The 27,966-nt window shown below is 41.5% G+C and overlaps 1 protein-coding gene across 5 annotated transcripts; it reads right to left on the reverse strand.

Annotated features, from left to right (window-relative positions):
- On the reverse strand, positions 1-27,954 carry TBC1D24 (TBC1 domain family member 24). Of its 5 annotated transcripts, none has more exons than XM_084296092.1 (11): positions 27,896-27,954; positions 24,684-24,719; positions 18,260-18,492; positions 17,918-17,950; positions 15,494-16,526; positions 13,584-13,601; positions 8,927-9,085; positions 7,905-7,968; positions 5,048-5,143; positions 4,396-4,630; positions 1-3,035 (listed from the first exon to the last, which is right to left on the reverse strand). In XM_084296092.1, exons 5-11 carry the CDS (start codon positions 16,450-16,452, stop codon positions 2,881-2,883), a joined length of 1,686 nt encoding a protein of 561 aa, XP_084152218.1. In that variant the 5' UTR covers positions 16,453-16,526; positions 17,918-17,950; positions 18,260-18,492; positions 24,684-24,719; positions 27,896-27,954; the 3' UTR covers positions 1-2,880. The 5 variants fall into 5 exon arrangements, with proteins under 5 accessions (XP_084152218.1, XP_084152216.1, XP_084152220.1 ...); XM_084296090.1 differs by having other exon boundaries at positions 17,907-17,950; XM_084296094.1 differs by lacking the exon at positions 13,584-13,601 and having other exon boundaries at positions 17,907-17,950.
- Between the last annotated feature and the right edge of the window lie 12 nt (positions 27,955-27,966).

Raw genomic sequence — 27,966 nt, forward strand, 5'->3', positions numbered from 1 at the left:
TGCACTTGAAAAGAAACATTCATTTTTACTGGACCAAAGGAATGCATGAAGATGTCACAGCTTTGTATAATTCCTCTTGCTAGATTATTGCAGCCTCTTGTTTATTTAGGTTATTCAAATTCAGAACAATGCAGTAGTGTTCCGGGATGTCTGCAAGAGGAGATGGCTACAAGGACTGAAGAAGCACACGTTGCAGCAATGGTTTAAGATTGATAAGAATATCACCAGGCAGCAGGAGGATCACTTGGTACCGAATTAGCTGTTCTCATTTGATATAAGGGAGTCCTAGAACTGACTGACTTTTGACAAGGACTCGAGACTCAGATGTCTGAATCTCACCGACTTTTAGCACCAGTCCCTGAATTCTCACACTAATATGCTATGACAAATTTCTGACCCACTACGAGTAATTTCTGATTTCAAACACCCAAACATCAGTGCACTAAGAACAGAGCAGGGAAAGGAACAGTGTTTCGCTTGAGACATGGTACAGCACTCGGGTTTTACTGACATGGTTGCATCCAGCAAGAACAGAGGGAGAAAAGTCACATCACCACCACCAGCTGCAGGAGAGATTTTGCACATAAAAGCTACTCATTTGGGGTGTAATACTGAAGTCACACAAATCCTGCCAAAACACAGCTCCAGGGAATTTCCAAAAACTTGACAAGTTGAAAATTAATGCTATTATTCTCAAGCAAGGGCACTTCACAGGCGAGCTGAAAAGGGAGTTGATATGGACAAAGCTAAGAAGTCCCACCTACACTCAAGAAATCCTACCAAACATGGTACATTTTCCAAGTGTTTTATTTTGTCAGAGGAAGTCTGTGGGATATTACTGAGTGCAACATGATACTGCCAGCTTTGAAAAAGAAGTAATACGGCAGCATCAATCAATGTTTATGTTTGTAAGAAGCCAGAAGTTCAAGCCCCTTCCCATCAATACCTCTAAGTATTACTGATTACATCAACCCTTCCAGTTCAACCAAGCTTACAGGAAACCCAGAAAAGAGCAAGCAGCACGTGAATCAATGGCTGAGCACAACTCACTGAGTGCTAAGTGGGAAAGAGGGCCCATGCTTACTCTCAAGCAGTATGAAATAGTCTAATAGCAGATATACTCAGTGCAAGAGATGTTGTAAATTTGTATATGCAATCTAGTATTTCAAGGGGTTATTTTGAAAAAATTCAAAATGGCACCATAAGAAGAAACTCACATTTTTGCTAATTTTGTTCATTGACTTCACAAGTGGCAACAATCTACCGAGACACATATTTCATTGCTGACATGATAAGCAAGCCAACATCATCACCCTGACTGACCTGTGGCCTCTGAGTATTAACATGATTCTGATGAGCCCAGCTGAGATTTTACCACTACAACTTTTACGTTTTTCCCTTTAATGAACTTCAAGATTAAGTAGTAAGAACATTTTCCCCACTCCAATAGATTGAACAGCTGAGAAAGAAACTCACTTCTCTTTTCCCTTCATTTCACCCATAGTAGTGAATCACCTTACTAGTGAATCTCTCATGGAAGTTCTGAGAACGCCCTGTGGCACGCTCTGGACTATTCACTGATATTTAAGTACTTGTGCTTCATGTGGGAGAGGCTCTGCGGTACATACAGGCAGTGTTAGATAAAGACAGTCAGCAGTTGCCTCCAGATATCACAGAGTGTGAGGCGTGCTTGCAGAACAGAACTGCACACTTGAATTCTCAGGAATAAGCAAGAACTTCTTTGCATCAACCACCCTTGACCGAAGCACAGATGGCAAAAGAACATTACCTTGTTCAGAATCTCATCACAGGGAAGACTCATGATATGGCAAAACAGTGTCACCTAGAGTTCTCCTGGGAAACTCGTTCACTCCCAGAACAGTGTTACATAGAAGATTCCCCTCCCACATTCCTCCATTTAACGTCAGGAGAGTGCATTAACCTTCTGCACGCCAATGTTTAATTCCCCAAACATTTAGTGGTATCAGCACAATTATTCTCAGATTTAAAGCTTCATTTCAGCTTTCACAAAAGACAAAGAAATGGAAGTGTCTAAGCACTGCACATAATCTCAGGCTTTCAGCTGCCTTAAACACAAGTCAGACTGAAATTATTATACTGATATGGAATAGAAATGTAAACAAGAATCCAGCCTCTGAGATATGATTGTCCTGTCTGGGTGCCTTCTTCAGAGGCAGCCTCCTCAAACAGATGCAGCTGGAATGTATCAAGGGCTCAGGTACAAGGAGGAAGGTAACTAGCAATCACAGTTCCTTTGAGAATTAAGGACTTTCATAACTTTCTCATGAAATGGTACTGATAATAGCTCATGATTTGTCTGCACAATGTCTGTTTACAGCAGGGCAATGATTTTATGAACTTTTGTCACGCCTTTATGAACTTTTTTATACCTTTTCTCAAATCTGAGGTCTCCAATATTCCTGTGAAAGGACGTTTGATATTACTGACTCAAGCCAGATAGTTTTTCCAGTGGCACACAGGTCTACAGTACACCTCAGGCAGCTCAGTGTCTCCGAGGAATTGCATTGAACAGCAAAACTGTCCTGCGATATTGACTTGTATACATTTAGGATGGTTTGAAATCATTCCATTTTCACTTTTACCTAATATCAACGCCTGAATCCAGACAGATCTGGTATCTAGAGGTAATGAGCTAAGGAGTTAATCAGGAACATCACTTCACTTTAACCTGCCTTAAATAAAAGTAAACAACTAAGCCCTGCATTCAAGTGCACTGCTTAGTAATTATTAAGGAACACTGTGCCCACAGGTAATTATGGTCTAACTAGGTTCCTGCATTAGAATTTGCCCTGGAAATCCTAAGACAACCAAAAAACTGTCTGAATAATGATAGTCATGTCAGCCATTCATGGTATCCCTGAAGCCCCACACCTCCAAGACAGAGATCTGGAAGCTTTCAGAACACAATGGTTGATTATTGAAAGTATTGCAGTGGCTGGTTCTTCCATGGTTCAGGTCTGCATCCAGATAAAGAGCCTGGCCATCACCACCTCCTGTGAAGAGACAAGGACGAATTTAAAGCTGTCTTTGCATTTCTTAGGATGTGAAACTGCTATACAAGAAAACTACTTAAGTATTGGAAGCTTTAAATGGGATTTACTTGCAATTTTCAGGTATAACAGCTATGATCAAATGCATAGCTTTTAAACGACAATATCAGAATAGTGTTTTTTTTTTTTATTTTTTATTTTTTTTTAATTCATGCAATTCAGTAAGAACAAGAATACTGACTCAACTGCCTGCCTTTAAGGCTTGTTTTTCATTGCTGGAGAATCGTGAAAGCTATCAACTGCATATTTTCTCTCAGTGAAGGAAAATTGCAGAAACTTAGCAATCAAAAACAAAGCTGGGAGGAGAACAAGATCCATAGGCAACAACATTGGCTTGGAATTCTTAATCATTAGAAAACACATCAAAGTGAACAGGATTTTGATTATCCGTGGATCTATGTCAATATTCACAGAGCTTATAGTCAGAGATGCAGTAAAGTGAAACAGATTTAAACAGAAATGTGTTAGGAAAACAAAAAGAAGGATTTCCCTACTGCTTATAGGGCAACCATATAAGAATCATTACAGAAACCATCTGAAGAATCAAAAGGGTTGAAAGCCTTGTCTACACCTGGAGTTGTTCATTTTTATGTATCTACTGCCCAAGCTTGTATTTCTCTTATTACTACCTATAGTGAACAGTAAAGATCTCTCAATTATCTGTGATACATCAATATAAGTGATTTCCAATTCAGTTACAAATTACTCAAGTTCTCACTAGCCTAGCTGATACTTAAGCAGCCCAACTTGTGGTCGATTACAGCACGTGTTGCTAAGTGGGAAATTGGCAGACATTTGATGGTACAGATGAAATCAGTGGACTAGTTGCTCTCTCAACAAGTGCCAAGTGAAGCTCTTTATGAAAAGAAAAACTACAGCTGTAACTGTTGCTTGTACACTCCCTTAGGTGACAACCTTACTAAGCAGGCTTTTGCCAAAGTCAGCAGCATCACAGATCCAATAAAGTTCCAGAAGAATGAACATGTTTTATACTTCACCTTGTGATTCAAAAGCCTCAGCATAAACTAAGATCCTCTTCAAGAACTATTTCTCATCACTAGGCAGGATGAAGGTATGGCTGTGTTTAAAACTATGACTTACTGTCAAAGATCTTATTCTAAAATGCACAGCGTTTAAGTTTTCCCATGGAAAGTTTGGTTGGGTAACAACATCAGGCTTTGGCCACTTCTCTCTAACTGTAGCAATACTGAAATGTGTATGTGGTAAACATAGGTGACACTCTTATCTAAACCTGACAGGAAGAACTGGTCGGATATATGCTCGAGTTTTCATACTGACTTACCTATAATGATGCATTCACTGCTGCCAGCCATGAACATGGAGGCTGTTTTGGAAGGCAAGTTGAAGTGCCGAGCTGATAAGAAAGGAGAAAGGCGATCTGATGGGTCTGATGGAAGGCTACGGGATGAAAGGGTGCTGGAAGCTGGTGAGACATGATTTTCTGGTTCAGAACCACTTGTGGCCAGTTCTGGGTGTTTTATGATTACCCACTCATAGCGCTCTACTTCTGGTTGCAGCTGTTTAGGTGAGGAGAAAAGCAAAACTTTAAATTAATGAACATTCATAATGCTGAAAGCTCTGCAGAGAAAACAACATTCAAGCCCCTTAGAGTCTACCTGATTGGACCAAACTGTATTTTAGGTCAGATGTCATTTTTCTTTATACCTTTGCTTTTTAAGTGATTGAAGAAATGATGCAGTGGTTCCCATGTTACCTTAATATATCTTGTTAGAAAATACTCTGTGCGTGGGGAAATAAATGTCTTACCACAAAGCCAAGAAGTAAAACTTTCTCCACTCAACATTAAGAGCTCAGTCGACTTAGAAACTAGCAGGGCATATAATCCAGCCTCTTCAGCTGGAAGGAAAGCACGAGTTACTTATACCAGTACAGTGTTTTGCCGTGCTGCTGTGTAGCAACAACATTTTACTCACCCTAAATACAAAGCACTCCCCAGTTCCAAAGAAACTCAGCTTGTTCCCACCTCGTCTCCGCTCGCTCCAGTCAGTTGACAGGTAAGCACCGCAGACCTAGTGCAAAGAGCAAGGGCAGGAGGTTTTCCATTGAAGAAGCTTGTTAAACCAATCGACACCAACATTTCAGAGTCCAGAACTGAAGGTTCTATTTAGTTTAATTTTAAAACTTTCTAGAACAGTGGATTAAGACAGCACAAGTACTTATATAGAGATTTAAAACGCTTTAATCTACAGAGTACCCTTCAAATACCAAGTGTTTCATGAATTATTTTACATCTCATAGGCCTTAAAGTAAAAGTGTTCTAACATAATCCCAGCTACCAAAACACAAATCACTCCAGACTTGTAAATCCTGATTTCTGCTTCATTTTGGCACCCAAAGCAACAGTATCACCACAAGTTACAGTATGAGTAATTCTGGCTGATTTTTTTTTTTTTTTTTTTTTTGCTAGCAAATAGTAGTCTTGGGCTCTCTCTCCATTTCAAACTGCAGGTTAAAATCAGTCTAGTTAGGTCAATTCTAAACTAGCTCAGATATTTAAAGCAGCCTATTCGAACAGCATGGAGCTTGCTAGCTTCTGATAAAGAAAAACAGCTCTACGTGGCTGAGTTCTTCTGTGGGCTCCCCTGTTCACACTGGAAGAATTTCTCACTACGAGCAACAAGCATCACTGCCACGTGGAGGCACACCAAGCAATGAATCTCTAAGAATGAGATGAAAGCAATACTGCATGTTTTCAGAACTACGGTTAAACTGAATCGTTTCAAGGTACACTTACTGTTTACCTTCCACCAGCATTACAAACACAACTCCTACGACAAAAGTATTGAAAAATAATTCTGTTATATAGATAAAAGCACATGCATGAAGTAAACAAAAAGCCTAGAATGCCATTTGATCTGCTATCATGGAATGCATGAGAGCTAGCAAAAACAGAAGACTAGTTTTCCTCTTTCCAAAACGCAAAGATTGTAATAAAAAGAATGTGTCCCTTGGCAAAAGCAAACATGAAAAAAAAAAGTCGCCACCAACCAAAAGACCTGCCACTTATCTCCTTTTTTTTTTTTGTTTGAACCGTGTGCGCTTTTTTTTTTTTTAGGAGTAAGAAACTAACTGTACTATGAGAACAGCATCACTTAAAGCTAGGCTTTGTAACATACTCCAAGACAAGAAGCAAAATAACACCTTATGTACTTTCCTTCTTCCCTTTAGATATAATGGGGATCATATAAGCCATCGGCACGTCAGTAAGTCTGGCACTGCCAGGAACAGTATACAGAACTACAAAACAACCTGTAGCATTAGGTAGATGTGAAAAAGAGTAGAACAGGAGATTTTTAATGAGTAGTTATCCTGCAGGAACACAAGCAGAAATATAATCCTCCATACTGTATGAATAGCTTGACATTATACACAGAACATTCAGAAGTCTAGCATGGTAGATGAGAGAACAGACATTCATTACACAGGGTACTTGAGTGTGATCACTGAGGTTCTGTGAAGCTTTCTTGTTTTATGCATATTTTTTTTTTTACTTATTTTTTTTTAAAGCTTGAGATAAAGCTAATGCTTTTGTTTTCACATCATGTTTTCAGCAAGTTTGCAGCTACACAAAGCTCAGAGGAGTGGCTGAGAAAACTGGGCCTGTTTAGCCCAGAAGAGAAGACTGAGGGGAAACCTCATCAATGTGTATAAATATCTGAGGGGAGGGTGTCAAGAGGATGGAGCTGGTCTCTTTTCAGTTGTGCCCAGCAAGAGGACGAGAGGCAATGGGTACGAATTGGGCACAAATGGGCAATGGGCACAGGAGGTTCCAGCTGAATATGAGGGGGCACTTCTGTACTGGGAAGGTGACAGAGTGCTGGGACAGGTTGCCCAGAGAGGCTGTGCAGGCTCCTTCTCCAGAGATATTCAAAACCCGCCTGGATGTGATCCCGCTCAGCAGGGGTGTTGGACTGGAGGTCCCTTCCCACCTTGGCCATTTTGTGATTATGTAGAATGGCTGGGACCTTAAAGATCACCTAACTCCAACCCCCTGCCATGGCAGGGATGCCACCCACTAGATCAGGTTGGCCAAGGCCCCATCCAGCCTGGCCTCGAACACCTCCAGGGATGGGGCATCCGCAGCTGCTCTGGGCAACCTGTTCAGTGCCTCACTGCCCTAGCAGTGAAGAACTTCCTCCTAACATTTAGTCTAAATCTGTCCTCTTTTAGTTTAAGAGCATTCCCCCTTGTCCTATCATTATCTACCCAAGTAAAGAGTCCTTCTCCATCCTCTTTATAAGAGCCCTGTAAGTATTGAAAGGCCACAACGAGGTCCCCCTGAAACCTTCTCTTCTCCAGGCTGAGCATCCCTGGCTCTCTCAGCCTTTCTTCACAGAAGAGGTGCTCCAGCCCTCTGATCATCTTAGTCTGGTATTATTCATAGCATTTAAATTCTGCTACTTTCTCTCCTCATATCCTGAAGAAAATGAATATATCCCATATGAACCATGAGTTGAACACACCTCTGCAGCCACTCCTTCAGATTCTGTAACTGAGTCTGTCTGAGATCTCAGTGAGTTATCGTAGTACCCCATCCCACATTACTTAGAATAACTGACTGAGACCTAGGGTGCAAGACTTAACCAAGAATTTATAGTCCCATAACCAGGAAGTGGTAAAAACTAAAGCACGCACCATTTAAAAACAAACAAACAAAAAGCAATTCCACGTCCTTTGCCTCTCCATTTCATTATGGACTGTTCTGTGTTGCAATAACCTTGCACAATTGACTAAAACCTAATTTCATCAGTTGTGTTTTACCTCACTCACCTCCTTTGCTGTGGTCTTGATGAGAAGAAGAGTTGGTTCATGTCCCTCACTGTGAGAATAGAACCTGAAGTGCAGAGCACAAAAAAAAATAGGCGCTCAACTACCATTATCAACTGCAGTTCATTCCCACTTTAACAATACACACCACCTCCTCCTTCAACTGATAGCCTGGCAAAGAGAGATAGCTGAAGCCTATGCATATTCCTTCAAATGCTTTCCACAGTCCATTGCAAATAACAGTTGAATGCAAACATTATCAAGCAGTTCTTTCTCCTCTACCTAGCTCTCTGTAGAGCTGTTCATGCCTCTGCAGAATGACTACCTGACTACCTATCGCAACAGCAGCATTTTATACTATTTTACATTAGGCAACAGAAAGAAAAAAAGAAAGGAAGTTGTGTTCTGAGGACTGATGGTTGTAATACAGGAGCCTTCTGTTTTCATAGCAAATAATTATGATGCATTCTCTTTGCTTGCTTTTACTTTTCCTCATGGACACACAGCGCTATGTCAGTGCCCCACCTTGGTATCTCAATTTGAGATGTCATGATTAAGAGCTCTATGATCATAGTCTTGAGTGTCAATTGTGAACAGAATTTATGTCTATTTTATCTCTCTTTAATTAGAACAAACAGATTAAATGGAAACTGTAGAGGAACCTCCAGTTTCCAATTCCTTTATTTCCCTCTGGACAAGCATATTCAAACAGATCCGTCAAAAAAGTTAAACAATTTATAACCAGTAGGGAATGAACCAGTCTCAGAGCAGTATATTCTCAACTGATGTGTTTGATTTTTCCAGTTGGTTGCTGACAGCTTAAAATGACTCTCCACATTCTGGCAAACGAAATATCCTGGTCAAATGCTGAAGCCAACAGGAATTTGTTACATTTACATTCCATCACATACTACTTTTTAGATCAAGTTCTGACAAGACGTGGCTTGTACGTCAATCCAGTGAACAGTTCATTGGTTTCTCTTTTTTGCTCTACAGTAGAGAGGAGTGGGGAAAGTTAAAATTACCTGCTCAGACTACAGCCATGTTCCAAGGTGGTGAAGAGCAAGAGGGGCTGGCAAAGTGCAAAGCGCTCTGGGATCCATGACCAGATATCTCGCATCTCCTTCACGCTGACGATTTCAGACTTGAAGTTCTCAGCATGGACTGCCAAGTGCACATTCTGTCTGAGAAACACAATATAAAACATTGAGAAACAATAATTTAATAAAACCAACAGTTTGATTACTTGATGGCAAGAAGCAAAGAGCTGAACACCTAACGACCCTAGCAGGTATGCCACTGTCCAGAGCTCCAGCCCATGGGACCAGAAGGCCACGACATAGTGAAGAACATAAACTACAGCAGCTTAACATAATCCTTGAGACCTAGTGATCTGGTTTTATTGGAATATTTTGAGCAATACTTCTGTGTGGCTGTTGTTGCCTGCATCTGTATATATAAAGGACATGATGGTGAGCCTGCTAGCTTGACCATGACCTTAAATTATGAATTAAATAGCAAAAGTAATTTGTTCATCTCTACACTTAAATACTAGCACCAAAATCCCTATAGTCAGGGTCTGAAATAAACAGGTAGCACTTTTTTTTTCCCCCTCTAAGGTGCTGCCTGTATTGTGGAATCAGGGAATTCCTAAGACCCTCAGAAATCTTAGAGAAATCACTATTACCATGGTAAACAACTTTGTAAAAGCTTCAAGTATTTGGCTTTGATTGAAGTTCCACCAATTGGAAACATTTCATTACGAATGACTTCTACTTCATTAAGAAGTGAAGAAGCTCCTAGCCTCATGGTTGCAGATGGAATCTGAACACACAAAGTAAGGGAATGCCAGCAGCTCACACCAGAAATCAACCTCCCCGCTTCCACTCCAAGAGGCCTGATACAATTATGAAAACTGATTCTTAGCCTTTAAACACTTTAAGGTAATAAAAAGAGTAACATCTCAACCAGCCTTCATTTCTTAGATTAAATAAGCACACAAACTCAGAGCCTGGGGATTAAACAAGTGTTACTGCATCCGCGACTGATGTTAAAGTCTTTTAAAATGCAAGTGTGATGGTCAAGTACATGTTAGAAGTGACATATAAACTCATGCAAGATATTAAGTTATTGAAGAGCAATTAGTTGAAATAAGTTTTAGTTTGCAAGGGTTCAGTCTGTGGAAGAGTTGCAAGTATTTTCCTTTTTTTTTTTTTTTTTTGACAGTTCTGCATTTCTTTTCTCTCTTTGTGGAACATAAAGAGGACCTCAATTCTGCATATCTGCACATATCTGGATATCTTAGCTGCTCCCAAAATTACACACGCATATATATTTTAATTATTTTTTTTTTCCTTTGTAGTACCAAGAAATCAGCATTTTCACCATACTTTAAAGTAGTGCTTGCCATGAGAAATTGGGAAATGCTTATGGAAATTTAGCATAGTTGCCTTAGCACCAACATTTCTCATGAGATGACTTCTTAGGTCATTTAAAAACCTAGCATTTCCGTTAACAACATGAACTAAGTCACTACTTGCATTCTTGCCTTGCACTGTTTAGTTAGTCAGACACTTGTATGGATGCCTACTTAAACAGCCTACGAGTACTAGTGGGTTTTAAAACTTAGAGTATATCACTGTGACTAGGATATTATTTATGCTTTTAAACACAGCAAACTGAGGCACAGGAGAGATCAACTGGTCTGCTGCAAGGTCTGAGCAGAGACCTGAACCCACACCTTCAGAGTAATACTTTAGGTCTCAGCTCAAGACTTGAACCCACATCTTCAGAACCTTACTTTTGGTCTCAGCCCTCCTGGTCCTGTCTGGTCTGCAGCTAAAGACTGGTGGCACTATGAACAGATCTGAGAAACAAAGCCTTGGTTTTAGTTCATCAGAAATTAAGATTTTTCCCACATTCAAGGAATTAAAAAACATGCAGGGCTGTTAATTAGTTTATTACAATGCATTTCTGGAGGAAAAAATAATGATTATAAACAGGCTAAGACTTAGTAGCAAATATACAAAGTTTTAAACAAACTTACTAAACATTAAATAACAACCCTTGTAATTATTCCTGTGCTTAGCCAGTACATTTTTCACACTTACATAGACCTATTTGGGCAACAAACCTAAGTGCTGGTTCCTAAAAGGCTCTCAACTGCAGCGTGCCTGCCTTTCACCTCTGCTCCTTCTCCTGGCTGCCATGAGCCGGTGAGGTGAGGACTTTCCTGCCCACACCCCCTCCAGCCCTGTGTTTCAGCAGTATGCATAGCAGCACGTCACTGTCAGTACCCCGTGTCTTCCTACAGCTTTTCCACGTAGGTGGAATACCCCCGTTACAAACAGATCCTTCTGGTTTGCTAAAAAGCACTGAACAGTCACCTGGCCATTTGAAAGTACTCCAGGCTGGCTCCTGACTGTCACCATAAATCGTTTTCTATTTCATGTCACCGTTCTATGAGCAGAACCTAGAGTATTGCTTTACCTAAGTACTTGAAATACAATGACTTATTGCCCAGTCAAATCACAGTTGTAGGTGCCTAGACTGGACACCCTGTCCCATGTTGACACCAGTGCCAGTACACAGCCCTCAGCTCCATCGGTCCCCTCAAAACCAAACCCTGTGCTGCTTCATTTTTTTGGATGCTTTTCAGCAAATTGCAACTGGAGATACAATAACTAGCCTGCGTTTGTTCTTTCATTCTTTCATTCTTTGTATTTCTGTTAAGCTTTTTAAAATATTTGTTAACAATGCTGAGAACCATCACTTCAGAGGGTAGCTGATTTTCAAGTTGGCTAAGTAAAAAGAGGCTCTGGTCCGTACCAGCTGCCGAAAATCAGGTTTAGCCTCTACCACCACCACAGGCCTTTCAGGATTATCCAGCAAAAACAAGACAAAACAAAAACGCCACTGCCTGAGAGAACACTGAATTTGGCCTGGCACTGCACTGAGATGTGCATCACCCATTGAGGTATTACCCTTCATCAGTATTTTCCTCAATCCTTCACATTAACTTATTGGGATCTGCATGGCAACTTTCTATTAATTGCTGGCATTAAGAAAGACAGTTCAGTTTTTATTATCATGAAGGAAAGTAAAGGATTAGAAATTAACAAAATTTAAGTGTTTAATAAACCAGCTGATTTGCAGCTTTAGAAGGAACGTTATTTTTGCAGCTATATCATTAACACAAAGCGCCTCCGAGACTTCAGAGCTCCTGAAGATAAAGCCAGTGTTGCCTTTGTGTGGTAGCAGCTGTCACAGCAGCCACGTCTTGTGTGTTTTCCAAGATAACTTACAAATATCACACGCCAAACTGTGAGTCACCAAATTACTTCTCCCTGCTCTACTTTGTTTTGGGTCAAATCTTACTGGGTCTGCATAACCTTTAAAAGCCATCGTAATTTCGGTTAGGACATGAACGTGTTGTAAGCGATATGCTTCTCAGGCAAAAATGGCTGCTGCAGGTGTGTAAGACTGAAACATAATCCTGTGTTGAGACTGGCGTTAACAGACACCCTGCACCTACATCAGTCCCCTCAGATCCAAACTCCGTGCTTCCTGGCAGAAATCGAGGCTTTCTGCTGTTTCCAGAATCCTGTAACTAAGGTAAAATAATATATGAACTTTGAAGATTTCCTTGGCTAGAATTAAAAAACAGATGATTTTTCAGAGACAAAATCCTCAACCCACTGTATATGATATGAAACACACTTGGACAAGTTTCCTCTTAAGGTGTTCTTTCAGACATGAAAACATGAGGAAATTAATTCAAATTGGCTTTTAGAAATTAGTACAAATGTTAGTGTGCATCTCTCACTAAAGTTAACCCATGGCACCTGCAACAAGGCCAAAAAAATTGTCTCAAAAGCATTAATTGAGACCCACACATCTGTGGTACTAATCACAGGGCAGCCTCTATTCGTTCTCTGCTTATCGGATATTTACAATCCACTGGTTTTTGTTCTTTAAGAAATGCTTTCCAGGCCAAGACTTGATGAATGACTGAATTAACCACTAATGCTGTATGGCTGAGTAACTCTGACCTTCTTGACCCACAAGCAAAAAGTCATCTTGCCTCTTTCAAAAAGCTACCCACAGAAAAATAAATACAATGTAGTATAAATTGAGGCAAGTCACTTGTAGGAGCGTGCCAAATTGGGTTCCGTCCAACATCTTTCCAATTAGTTGCGGAAAGCTTGCAAAGTAGGAAATAATTGAGCATGCCTTACGTGAACTGCAACAGCACATACCAGGCTTGGACATGGAACAGTACCTTATAACTCTGAGGATGTTGCCTTTTTTTTTTTTTTTTTTAAACAAAGCTAACAAAATACCCAATTTTTCTTCCAGTGTAGAGATAACTTAAATCCCATCATTAACATCAAGCTTCTCTGTCCTGAAAAATACAGACTTGTACTGCTGTACAAAAATGCTGTGTTGACCAGCTGTATCCATTCCTCCCCCACACTCCGATTTTAGGACTCTGCAGGTGCTTTGAACTAACTTCGCAAGAGTGTATTCAGTAGGTGTTATGCAGCAATCTGATGCTGTAATTGCTGCCTTGCTTCTCTTGCCCCAGCATTAGCAATAGTGACAAGATTAGAAAAAAAATTAGCAGCCAATCAAAGACAGAAGAAGCGAGCAAAGTGCAAAGATTTGAGTGTTTGAGCCTACCTTTTTGGAGATGCCACACTGCAAACAGGAGGGGTGCAGTGGGTATGCAATTGACAGAAGAAGAACGTAAAAGGAAAGACAAAAAAAGATAGAACAGATCAGTGATTTTCTACATCCATGGCAAAGTGAATGTAAGGAGCCTGGAAAGAAACAAAGCACAGTTTGATTTGAATCACCAAGCAAAAGGAAAAAAAAAATGACAGGTTAGGTTAAAATATTTTCTATCTTCCACCTTTTATTTTTTCCCCTTTTGCTGCCTGCTCAGTTATTTGATTGTAAAATAATTCATTAACTACTTGCACAGGCCAAACACATCTATCCAGACAAGAAAACTTTCATCTTATTGAGCAGTGGAGAAAAGCTCTTCTCCAGCAACTGCATCTGTGTACACCAGGATCCAAATAAAGCCTAGTTCACAGCAGTACCCAGATAATGGAGAATAAGAAGTATGTTTGAAAAAGTAAAGATGATAAAAGTTTTTAATTAGCAACTCTGCCTGCTGAGGTAATTCCTACTGGACTTACTTGGGTATAAATTTACTACATTTTGCTTTGAAGGCACCACCGTTCTGAGTGAGAATGCCTCTACAACATTCAGTGTAGCTGGATCTTCTGTTTAACTCTCACTCTTGCTGAAGAATATACTGATATATTCAGAAAGGATATTACAGCTCTTCTGAACCTCAGTACACGAATGAAAGGTAATATACACAAACTGCAAGAGTTCGTACTGCTTGTTGCAAGTCCTGAATGCAATGATTGGAATTCTACCCAACGTGACCTTCCAGTGGCTCAGCGCCTTGGCACATTTGAGACTGGCAGAACAGTCTCTTCCAAGAGAAAAGCAAGGTAAAGCACAAGCCAGGTGTAAACCAAATTGTAAATCTAAAAACAAACCCTTGGAAAAGTCTGCAAGGTTCATGGAGATAACTTTCTGCATACAATGTACATGTAAGAAGTTCAGCTAACGTGTAAGTTATCTTGCAGGCTAGAATTGGGTAAGGCTATTTCAGTACCATGGAACATACCCATTTGCAACTATTGTGACTTACTCAGCAACATAACTGGCTGTAAGATATACACATGCAGAGGTCTCTTCGCTAAGCTTTTATTAAGGCTACCTATTGTAACGGACCAAGATTTCATTGGTCCATTGCTCCCAGCAGGCTTTTCCTCCTCTTGTTTCTGAAAAAGAGATAATGCAATCATCATCTGGATTGGTATCCTCACTTTCCTTTTTCATTGTTCTTTGAGAATAATTAATTTCAAATAGCATGTGTACCTGTCACAAAATTAGTTATCTCCTACCTATGGTTACTATGCCCTTGATTTTCAGGAGGTTTGCAGTCAAACTACTTTTAAAAGTAAACTGCAAATAAGACTTAGTTATTTCTCCCCTATTATAAAATAAACTCCCTAGGTGAGGAAAACATTCCCACCTCAGACAGTGTTTGCCTACTTGCAGTAAAGAAGCACCTGAGTTCACAGTACTGGACGGCACAAAATTCATGTTCTATACTAATAATCTCATCTTAAGAACCTTCATATTTGTTTGGGTACTTTTCTTCCCAGTAAGTTACCAGTGTTTTTCCAGCTTTAATAAAATGTCTTTTGTTTTAAAATCAGCCTCTGAGTATCGCAAATTTCAGAAGTGAAATTTGCAATATTTGCAATAAACATATACCCATAAAAGGTAATTATGAATCCATCACACTTCTCAGTTCAGTCCCAGCAATGCTTAATTTTTGGGCTGATAACTTTTTCTAAGTTCCCACAGGAAAAAGTCAGCAGAGGTATCAGCATGCACCAGCAGAGCTCTTCTCCTCCTCCACCAGGCACGCACGACTAGCGGACTGTTTGGGCTGTCAGGTTTGTGGAGATCACTCGGACTACCTGTGGGGAGACCCCTACCTTTTCTGTTTGACTGTGATGCCCTTCTGCTGCAAAGCCTTCTCGTTGGCCATCTGCAGCAGCTGGATCTCCTTCCGTGAGAAAAGGCGGATAGCAAAGGCTTTTTCCAGAAGCCTCTCTGGAGACACTGACTTCGCGATGTCTCTCACAAAAGCCCGAATATCCTGCTGTACGCTGTCAGACTCCATGGGCTGCCCAGCTCTGACTTTGTGAAAAAATTTCAAAATAGCCAGCGCAACACGATACAGAACTTTGTAGCCCTCCACCAGAAACACATCGAAGACCCGAGCAATGTATACCATGGGCAGCTCTCCGAAGAGCCACCGCTGCCAGTCAGAATATACCTCTAACACGTCCTCAGACACTGCCACCATCAGCTTGTGTGCTGCCTGACAGTACTTGTTAACCAGGTCCCCGAAAGTCATGCACGAGGATTCAAAGGCGAGGAACGTCTGATCGATGAGCCGCTTAGAAGGGTCGTTGCAAGCAAGGATGCGGCAAACCTGTTCAAAACACTCTGCCTCATCCTTGCTGTAGTGAAGGAGCAAAGCTATCACAGACGGCAGCGCTGGGCAAAACGATATGTCTGGGAACTGGTTTGCAATGCACAAAATAATCTTCCTGACTGCCCCAATGCCTTCAGCGTTCAAGCAGTACGTAGGGACGAGGCTGTCGTCAACAAACTCTGGTAGTGGCAGGGAGTTACTGTTACGTTTTCCGACAATCTTCACAACAATGTCGCGGTAAACATTTGCGTCCGGGGTCACTGTGCGGCACGGGATGTTGCTAATTAGCTTGTGGTACACTTTGGCTCTCAGAGAATGGTTCTTGGCCCAGTAGCCTTGTCGGGCCAGCTGCTTGAGTTCCTGGAACTCCGTGCAGGTTAGGTCCTTTGCGTCCTGGCTCTGGACAGTAACATCCATTTTGTCCCAATCCACAAAGCAGCTGTATTCATCCATGGCTTGAGGAGAAGCATATGAGAAAAATCATGAGAACTGAGACTATTTCATCATTAAATGTCTTGCAGATTTTCCTGAAAGAAGTAAAAAAAAAAAAGTTTGAGTAATAGACGATCTCCCATTTTCTTTAGGAACACACATATATACATGCAACTTGTTCTCGCACTGCCAAAGCTGTTCTCTAAAGCAAAAAGTATATAAACATTTTTTATTTTTAAGCCAAACGTCACTTCCATTCTCATTACGTACTTGTCAGTAACTCATATCAAAGTTGTTATCAATGGCCAGCCCACAGACTGATTCTGAGCACATCTGCACATGAAGTAGACTTCCTAACTTAACTTCCTAACTAAACTTCCTAACTAAGCTTTAAATTAACTTCTTACTTACAGAGAGAAACATCCCACTCAGAAATATCCACAGCTTGTCCAGTTTGCAGTCTCTATTCCTAACTCTCTGGGGAAGCAACTGTTATTTATACTAAAATTGTGCAGTTTCGCAAGCAGCGTAAACTGTTCCAAGACTGTGCGGCCAGTAAAAAGAGACGCTGACCTCCTGCTAGACACAACCATGTGCTCCTAGTTGCTCCTTTATGCTGGTACTGGCTCTCATGTGGTCACACAGTCACAGAGACTGGTTTGTTGATGTACAATTCTTCCTTTGCATTTGGTAAGCAAGACGTGCAGCTGTCGGGTCACCTATGTCAACGTTAGTGCCAGTGCAAAGGTGACAAGGCAGAACCACCCTTTCTGATGGCAGTACAGGCTCACAGCAGCTTAAAACAGCTTCATGAAAGTGATTCTTAATCCTCTTTAGCACTGCACTGGACTTCTGGTTCTGATTTTGTATGCATTTCTATGATCAAATCACCCTCTAGAGGGCCTGCTATCACCAACATTAGACCATTTTAAAAACACACTAGACTATAATAAGAGCAGTGAGAACTGAAAGATCAGGTTCTAGCCTCTGGTTCCTCAAATCACATGTTAACATGATCTACCAGCTGACTCCAGCTTCAAAGCACACCTGTGTCCCAGCAGACAGCATCCACTAATGCCCATCCGTGAATTAGCTTTAATTCACCGCATCTCCCCTTCTAGTTTTCCACTGAAACACACCAGTGACAGCAGGCAACAAGTTAGTCCACTGCAGGAACATCTCTGTCAATGCGCCCTCAGTGCCGGGTTAAAGCTAGGGAGCACACCCCCACTGATGCTGCAGGCTCTGCAAAGGCAGCTGAGCCCTATAAAATGCAACAGGGCCGTGAAACTGATTTGTACAATTATGGCCTTATGTGCAAAGGTCAAAGCAACAAAAACAGTTACTGAAATGCTTCCAGAAAACCTTTAGTCATTCCTGTATCAACAGACTGGACGATGCATAGAACTTGACATTTACTAGCACAGACCACGGGCTTTTTTATAGCAAGTGCATTAAAAGGATTTGAAACTCACGGCAGACGCACCATCAAGACAGATGACTCATCCTTCCTACTTCACTACAGGAGGATAAAACAAACATTTTGGTTCAAGTTCAGAACATACAATGAGCATTAGCTTGGACAGCCATACATTTAATCTAGATAGTTTTAAATCGTGGCTAAAAATGAATTAAGATTTTTTTCTTTTTGGAACCACATGCTGAAACTCCAAAATTTAATTTCTCTTTAATAAGGTTGTCAGCAATGCAGGGAAGCCTTTTGGATGGCTCCTCCCCTCCAAATATTTTTTCAGATTTTATATAAACAGTTTTTTTGGGGAGTCATCTATTACACTGTAGAACGTAAGAACAATAAAGAAATGCTCACCTGTTCTTTTTGTTGTGTTCTTCCACATATGAAGTTAATGCTCAGACTGTAATTAAAGGAGGGAGCATGTTGTCTCCACTTCAGACCTGAAAGCAGGCTGCATTATGGTGTGTAGGAACAGTGCTTCCTTGTGAGCACGTCTTTGGGATTAGCAAAGGAGTAACAGTGGGATAGCAGCCCACTGCAGGGTCGACGTAGCTCTGTTAAGTTAACATTCTTCTGTCATTCTCCACCTGGGAAACACAGGAGACTTACCTTTAATTGAAATTCTACAATACCCTTGTGGAGAAAAATTATATTTCTATTCAGGAGGGAGCAAAGTACAGGAAGTTGAACCATACAATTCATGGTCACTTCAGCACAGAAACTATTATGATCCTGTACTTGCTGGAGTCTCCACTATGAAACAGCTTCCCCCTTCTGCCATCACTTTTTGGGAACCACTTACGTCTACATTAGGGAGGGTTAATTGAAATGTCCACCTCATGAGAGAACTTACAAGATATTCAGAGTTACAACTTTTCTGTCCTTTTCCCTATAAATTTTCTTCTCTCTCCTTACTCTTTTTTTTTTTTCTATCATTCACACACTTCATATCACATATTCATATGAATTCATAGCTATTTTCTACCATTCAGAGTCACAGGCATGCTTAAAGCTTGCATGTCATCTTTTCCTCTGGAAGTTTCTCCAGAAACTGATTTAGTGAGTGCATGCTCCTCAGCAAGCTCACTGAAGGCAGTGGCTAGGGGATGGAAACCTGACAGAACTTTGGAGCACACTGGCTGAGAGAAATCTTCCAGCTGTGCAAGTAGGTCGGGCTGCTTGTGCTTCTCAGAGCTCAAAATGCTGCAAGAAAAAAAAATGACAGCTGCAAGAAAAAAAAAAAAAAAAAAGACAGGAAAGCAAACAGGCATTGTCAAGGCCGCTAAAGCATGACCAGATCTTAACTGCTTGCAAAACCAACAGAATTAGTGTGCTTCAGCGTAATGGTGCATAGCTCCCGACACTGTGCCAAAAGCTACTGCAAGCCAGCAGGCCTCGAACTGGGAGTATTTACTTGCCAAAGGAGAAGAGCCCAAGAAATTTCAGAAAACTTCTAGCCTGCCTTTGTCATTTCCTCCTCCCACTCCTTCCGAACCTTCCTCCATCCGTCCCTCTGTACAAGTTTTCTCTTCTGGCAACCACATAAAGAGCAAAGTTTAACTCTGAGTTAACGGTAAAAGCAGACAAAAACTGTCTCATTTCCAGTAGCAAAGAGCAAGCTGGTCAGCGGCTGTGTCCCACCCACTTCTCGCAGGTACTGAGACTCGTTTATATCTCCTTATTACAACACAACTCCTTCCCTCTTGGTAAAGTAACTTTAGGAAAGTTAGCACCACATTGCAGCAGCATCCTCTGCCTGGATCTCTAGATAACAGCGCCTCAACTGCTGAGAACTGGAATGCTTTCAACTCACCTCTTAAGACAAAATTGTAATAGGGTTTTAAAAATTAGTAAAGCCAATTCCATTACTCATGACAATGGCAAAGCTTGAAAGTTCCATACACCTCCTTTAAGGAGATGTCCCCATTCTCCTTTCTAATTTGACTGACTTCTACAAAACAGTAAGAATTAGAACAGAACAGAACACCACCCTTTTTTAGCAGCAACCACCACACAAGTTTGAGATTGTTGGATCTATTGGTGTATTATGGAGCTTCTTGCTCTTCAGTTAAGTGCAAATTAAAAACAAGTGAGAAGTAGAAAAAAGCATATTGAAAATACACCAAAAATGGCTGCAGTACAGACAGAAGATTTTCCGAGGTTAAGTTTAAAACTATGAAGAAAATAATCATTATAATTCAAAACCAGGCAATGACCATTGAACTGGAACTGGCGTGATTTCAAGTCACTGACTACATTTTTAAGAAATAAGCTTGCCAGTCCAGCCACATTTTTCCATTCCATCCCTTAATTCTTCCCACTGTTGTGTAGGCTACTTTCAGAAGATATCTGAAAATTGCACTGAATTTTATAGAGCAATGAAGCAAATTGTGTATAGTCAAAAGTCTGATACTGCCTTTGAAAAAAATAATCTATGAAAGCATCTAAAAATGCATAAGTCAGAAAATGAACGATTTGAATTATGACTTCCCTTCATCAAAGGGAATATAAGGTCACAACACTGCTAAAGCTAACATGGCTAGGGACAACTTTAGCAAGTTTCATTACAAAAGCAACCTAGTAAGTTCTGCAAGATGCATTTCAATATTTCAATCACAAAACTAACCAACTCTACTTCCAGCTCATTAAAATAATAAATTTTTGATTTGTATAATAAAACAATAATCAATTATAATCAAATACATAATTTGCATAAACAATTTTTTGATTCTTTCCCAAATGCAAGAATCAGCAAACTGAAATACCTGAACTAGAACTAATGTGGAGTACCAATATTTCTTCCAAACCCAGAGTGCATATATCCACATTAGTGAAATATTTATATTCTAAACTTTTTTAAAATGCTTGATTTTAAAAATTCCAGCTTTGATTAAAACCCGAGATTAAACTACTTGGTACTGATTTTAATAAACACAGGAAAGTTCCTTAAAAATTATAATCAGGAAAACCTTGATCCCTATCCTATTTAAATAGCCTTACAATTTTGCCTTCTGAAAGTTGTACAACAGATTAACAGCTTGTTAGGATACTTTACATGCACCCAGTGTAGTTACTGTATAACACAAAACCTAAACTTTGATAACATTTTTCAACTTACCCATGCACAGTTGTTGATTCTAATGAGGATCACTTTTCAAACACCTCTGATACAGCTCTTTGCTACGCACTGTACAGAACAGCTAGATACTGAAAACTGATATTTTGTCATGTGTTTTTATAATGTGCTAACAGAAAGCAAGTATTTTCTTTTGCTGTACAACAAAAGATTACTGCTAACCTCCTGGAGCTGCAGTGCATTGTCTCCTGTTTATGCTGTAGTGATGCTGCTAGAGAAAAGGCTCAAGTCCACTTTCTTTCATTAAAGTGACCCATGCAGAAGGCACATGAACAGATGAATCTTCTTCCTTGAAATTTCTAGCCATTAGTTCTCACTCCAATTTAAGGAAATTAAACCCCAAATCCTAAGTAGATGATTTCCCATCCTTGAGCAATACTGAATCACATCTGAGATTTTTGCTTTATATACCAACGAATCTGATAGAAGAACAAAGCAATGCAGCAAGAAAGTAATGCTGACCAACAGGCACTCTTTCTTCCCCAGTACTTTGGTGCATCTTGCAGTTTTCTGCGAGCCCAAGCTTACAGCAGCATACCTTGACATCTCTGCTACATGGATCTGGAAACAAGACCGGATATCACAGTGCCATCCCCTGTGACATTTACAGCTTCAATTCCTTCCCATTCCACAAACCATTTGGGAAGATATCAGAGCTAAAAATTAAGCACTCCATTTAGCACCAGAACAAGCCAAACACAACCAGCTCATCATGTGTAGGAAAGCAATTTGGATCGTGCTGATGCATTCTGAATTGACAATCCTCTTTAGTGGAGTACACAAGAGCTCGATGAATTGCTTTGATGAGGTTAAATGCAGTTCGATCTCTTTATGGATTGCCCTAGGCACTGTCCACAGAATAAGCTGGGCTCCTGCTTCTGGATAATGCTCTAGCACTAGTTTATCAGTCACAATAGGGGCTGAGATATTTGCTCCCCATTGTTTTTCATGCTCTTTAGGGACAAAGGCTAGAAACCTGTTGACACAAAATGAGCACTCACTTCTGACTTCCCTGAGAAACTGCTGAAGACCTGATAGTGTCTGACAGCCCTGGTAAGAGCTGCAGAGCAAATCATTTTAAGCATTTCAATGATTTCTCTGTGGACATCACCATTGCAGATGAAGCACAGTCACTGAAGGTTTGCCTGAGAATCTCGTGCTTTCATTTATTAATGAAAACACAGGCAACATTGTCTTCTTAAACAGGGACTTTTAATTATCTCTGATTAATCAATCATGCATTTTATTACAATAAAAAGTTCAGAAACATGACAATCTATTCTGGTCTGATAAATAAATGACAGTAGTTTATATTTAAGAGAATGTCTAGGCCATATATCTACAAACATTTCAACAGAAAAGAGCAACCCCTCATTCCCATCTCCTGTCCTGGGACAACACGAGCACTTCTAATACTCAGTCACTGTTGACTCCATGAGCTGTACTTATTAGAAGATACCACAGAGGTAGAAAACCCAAACAGTCCTAAAACAAACAACACAAAGGTCTGAAAAAAAAAAAATCTGGTGGAAAAAAAAAGGAACAGAAGAAAAGATTAATGGTTCCACAAAGGGGGCAAAATGGTAAAGAACAGAGCATTGTAAGAGGGTGCTGGATAGGAAATGTTATCAAACGTATAGACAAGGAGCTTCTGTCCTGCCTATGTCATTACAGACATGAGAACCATCTAGGGGAGAATTTTCCATTTAAAAAAAAAACACACACACAAAACAAAACACTGAATTTAAGCAGCAAATCTATTTTATACAACAAATTAAGTGTTACTCATTTAAAATGTTTACTTTGAAACCAGAAGTTTCAAAATACAAAGTATGCATTTAAAGTCTATCAAGGTAATAGATCAATGACCCAACTCCTAATGTTATCTTTAAAACAAAACAAAACTAATTTAATGGAAGCAGTACAAATATCAGTGTGGAAACTTACAAGAATGTAACTTTTCTATCAATTTAAATGACAGAATGTGTTTAAGTTGATTTAAGATCTCCCAGTGCAATATATGAACATGCAAAGCTTTAGTCCAGCAGTCACAGAGTGCTTAAAGGAAACCAAAGTTAGATGCTGGGCAGCTGAACGAGCAACCCTGGGCTAATCGAACACACAAGTCCCTACAAGTTACCTCTTCTGCTGTGTAATCTTCCATGTCGGTAACTACCCCGTTAATATCTCCCCAGTGAAAATAAGAAGTCTCATATAGCAAGACGTGATTTAAAATGATTATGATTTATTAGCTCTGTGAATATTCAAGGCAATTGATCCTTTATACCTGCCTAGGGACTGGATTATACACTAAAACTAAAAGAGCTTCTAGCAACCTGGTCTAGTGGTAGGTGTCCCTGCCCACGGCAGGGAGACTGGAATGAGATGATCTTGATTCTGTGATTGTCCCTTCCACCACAAACCATTCCGTGATGCTACAACTCTTACTCTGCGTTTATAGAAATTGCTGCATGTCTTCTTTGCCTTTGTAGTAAGCAAGCAGGGAGGTGCACGCCATGCACACCAGCAGCTATCAACAGAACTTGTTAATTCCAGGGTAAGTTCTGCAGCCCCACAATTTCAGCTGGCAGCTGAAAATGGAGTAGGAAATCCTTATCGTATCAGACTACTTTATTATCTTTTGCAGCAAGTGCTAAAGGCATAGAGGTTTCCTCTGGGAAAACGATCTGATTTACAGTAACATAAGCATTGTGAAAATTACAAAGTTAAAGCTGTCAATTTATAAAGAATCTATTCTCTCCCAGCTCTGTAAACCTCTGTATCTTCTCCCTCTTCCCAAAACTGCCCAAAATAAAAGCTTCAATAATCTACTACCCTGGTGATGGATTGCCCCTCTTCGGAAACAAAAGGTAGATTATCCTGCACACAAGAGAAAACTTAGACACCAACACCAAACCAGCTCCAAATACACTTTAGAATTAAAGGAGGATCTAATCTCGGGCAGAATGCCGACAACTACATTCCAGGGAACTTAAAATAAAGCAATATATTGCTCTCATTTCTGTAGTCTTTCAAAAGTTACGCCCTATGAAAATCCTAAGAGTAGCATCAACACTTGTCCTGAAGCAGCAAAGGTACAGAAACAGCATTTTATACTGTAAAAGCAATCACTGCACAATCCCAAGCTACTGCGACCATATTTTATCAAAAATCAGTGGCATTCATAATCACAGACTGGTTGCTGAGTTTTTAATCTATTATTGTAGATTGCTAATCTCTGGTTTTACAAGAGGGGCAAAGTTTTGGGAAGCCTAGCCTTGTCAGAGGACCATTAAGACAGCTAAGGGCTCAGAGCACAGGACAGATGAGTCGCCTTGCAGTAGATGGTGTTCCTTATCCACACGCTTATCCTGAGTAAACTTAAAGGGACTTGAAGTATCTGACGTCTGCTCTGCCAAATGTCACTGCACGAATCCACAAATGCTCGTCTCTCAGCTGGAGGAGAGGGCTTACAGGCATACTGAGATGTAAAGCAGGAATCTTGTCCCCTTGGGGAATTACATTAGAAAGCAAACATTCCCTCTATACAGTGAGATATTATAACAAAAACAAACAAAAAAGACAAACAGCACCCGTAAACCCCTCCTTCCCCCAGACTGAAGGAATTTTATTAATCCTTACCGCAAAACTTATCTTCATGTAGATCTTCTGCCAGCTCTGTTGATGAGGAGAAAAAAATAATAAAATTAGACCGTTTAAAAAGAATGCGACGGGCAGCACTCACATGCATCAGGTACACCGATGACCTCTGTAACTACAAAAGCAATCTGCCTGCACTTCTGCACGGCTTCCAATGTTTGCCTTTGTAGTATGGAGAACAAGGGGGCAAATACCCTCACAATAGAGAGCAGCAGCTAATTAACCATACTATTAAAGTGCTTACAGCATAAACAATTAATTTCAGTCTCTCAAACCACAAGCAGGATTACTGCTTGTGGCACCTTTGTAATAAATACTTTTAGCCAATGTTCCCTTTGTGGTTTATTGCTGGTTCTCCTCTGCCCCAGCTCTCCCGCAGTGCTCCCCAGTGTTTTGATCTATGAAATTGCCTGTTTAACACAGAATTTGATGTCCTTCCTGTAATCTCTGAAGAGCATCTCTCCTCATAGGACATCAGTAGTTTCTGCATAAGTAGGTGTAGAACATCAGCTCTACAGCTTACACTATTTATCTTCTTAGGTTTAAGATCCCCAGTTCTGAAACAAAATAACTATATTCTGGAGATACGTAGTGCAGCACAGGTTCAAATCAGCTTAGTAAGCTGATAGCAGTCACTAGACCAGGCTCTTGTCCTATTAGGTAAGAAAGTTGGAATTAATTTGATAAACATTAGTTTTCTTTTCAAATGCGTTATATTCAGCCTAGCAGATTTCGAAATAAGGCAGTTTTAATGACTGCAAAATCTGGTCGTGAGAGCATCTTTTTACGTGAGTTATTTCTTCCTTCAGTCATTTTCTCCTGGAAAACTCTAACAAAATAACCCAGCGCTGGTGTAGCCACACAGATGTTACACCTGTTTGGTAACAGAACAGAGCCGTGTCCACACCAAGCACGATAAAACAGCCAGGCTGCCAAACTCCTTCCCTGAGACAGTGGGAATCAACAACGCCTGGCCTTTTGCAACATTTGGAAGCTCAGGTAGCTGTCCTTTGACCCAAGAAGTTTAAACAAGAGAACAAATGAGATATGGTGAAGCCTAAGTGAATGAACAACGCAGATAAGAGCGCTTATATCTGTTAGTTCAGAGAAACAGCTGATTCCACAACTGGACGCCTCCAGCACGCCCTCCCACCCATACACACAGAATCCAAGCAAGTCAATCATTAATATAGCGCAATTAGCTCTGCCTATTTTTGTATCAGACAGGTCGCGTGACTGCCTGGTCAGGTACAAGGGAACTAAATGGCTGACGACCAGCGTTACTTAAATGAACTCCACTGCAAGCCCTCGTCCCCAGGGTATGTGCTATGCAAACATATCCAAATATTCCACTTATACCTGCAAATAAAGGCACCCCCAGATGAACACATCAGACTTCCAAAACAAATTTTAGCTCTTTAATTCTCAGTCACAAATCAAAGCCATAAGTGGAGACCAGCAATGCTTCTTTCAGGCCACTATCACAGCTCACCTATTCCAAGCGTTACCATATACCCACCTACCTCAGAGCACGTACCCACACAGCCTAACACAAGCAGCTCTAACAGCCCCTCCAACCTCAGGGGCAGAGCAGAATGCTATATAAAGAGCTACAACACCAAGGACCAAAATCTATGGTCTGTTGCCAATAATTTGCCTGTTATTAACTCCATCCAGCTTCAGCACTGAAGCAGAGGCCCTTACAACCTAAACAAATGCCAGGGCAGTATTATCAGATCGCAATAACCTTGATGTTGGAGGCAGCAAGAGACACAAGCAGCGTGGACTGGTTTGCTTTAACGCTTGCCTGCCTTGAATTTCTGGATACAAAAATTTCAGTGCAGGTGTAACTTCTTTCAGGTTACTTTAACAACCCAAATGACACAGCTGATCAGAGGCTGTTTCAAGGTTTCAAATTAACAGAACGAAGAAACAAAACCAAGGGGAGAAACAAAGGGCTACAATAGAAGGAGAGTTGGGATGAGCAGAAGCACCTGAATGTGGAAAGTCCACAGATAGCTTGCTACAAACTTTACTTGGCAACATTTAATTATTAACAGCAAGAAAGAGAAGCAGAAGGCTCTTCCCCTAGTGTTCAAACTCTAGCCACACAAACACCTGCAATTTTTCAAATATTAATGAAAGAAAAGCCATTCAGTACAAAGGCTGTCAGTAGCTAGCTATTGTGCAATATTATCCACAGCTATTTTACAAATTACAAAGGACAGAAGTATAATGCATTGCTTGGAAGCAACAAAGAGCTGATATAAAACATGGCTGGAGCCCTTCGAACCAAGTTCTCAGTGCTGCTTCTGCAAAGCAACCATCGTAAGATAGATGCCTATGGCAACACCACCTAGCTATGAGTGGCTGTGTAACGAAGGAGATTCTAACAAGGAATTCTTTTTTCTGGTGACACTTAGATGCGGTCTGTGTTGTTTTCATCCCCTGAGTGTTCCCGGACACTCTGACAATCCTACCTGGCTTGTTGTTACGCCACACAAGCTTTCGGATGCCCCAGCTTCCTTACAGAACAGACACAAGCCCAGCTTGGAGGCAGCGTTTCCGTGCAGAGCCCCCCCTGTCCCCACATCACACCCGCAGGCCCCCGGCCCTCCCGGTGCCTCTGACACCGCCAGGGCCTGGAGCAGCGGCCGCAGGCTGTGCCCCCGCTGTGTGCCCGTGTGCTGGCACAGGGGGGCTGAGCAGCACCCAGTCAGGTTATGGAGGGGGCCTCGAGCTCGGGGTCAAGTGGGAAAGGCTCTGCCAGCCCCGGCATCCCCGCAGCCATCTCCCAGCACACACGCAGCCCCTCGCTGAAGAGCAGCATGAAAATAAAGCGGTGAGAAGGTCACAGCTGGGGCAGCCCCCGGGGACACCCAGACCCAGCAGCGGGACCCCAGGGCTCCGCACCCCTCAGGGCTCCGCACCCCTCAGGGCTCCGCACCCCTCAGGGCTCCGCACCCCTCAGGGCTCCGCACCCCTCAGGCGCACACCCACCGCCCCCCCACCCGGGGGGCTCCGCCGCACAGCGGGGCGCTGGCGCTGCCACCCGCCCGGCCCGCCCGGCCCTCAGCACGCCCAGAGCAGCGCCGGCCCCCGCCCGGACCCTCCCGGGACCCGCCGGTGCTCGGGGCTGGCACCGGGCAGGACGCGGCCCCCCCCCCCCTACCCTCCGCCCCGGCCGCCCTCACCGCCCTCAGCGCCGCGGCTCCCGCCAGGCCCCGCGCACGCGCCCCCAGCCTGCACGGCCGCGAGCACCGCG

Source organism: Netta rufina (assembly GCF_964035555.1).
Source record: "Netta rufina genome assembly, chromosome: 15".
In the NCBI taxonomy this organism is placed as follows: Eukaryota; Metazoa; Chordata; class Aves; order Anseriformes; family Anatidae; genus Netta; species Netta rufina.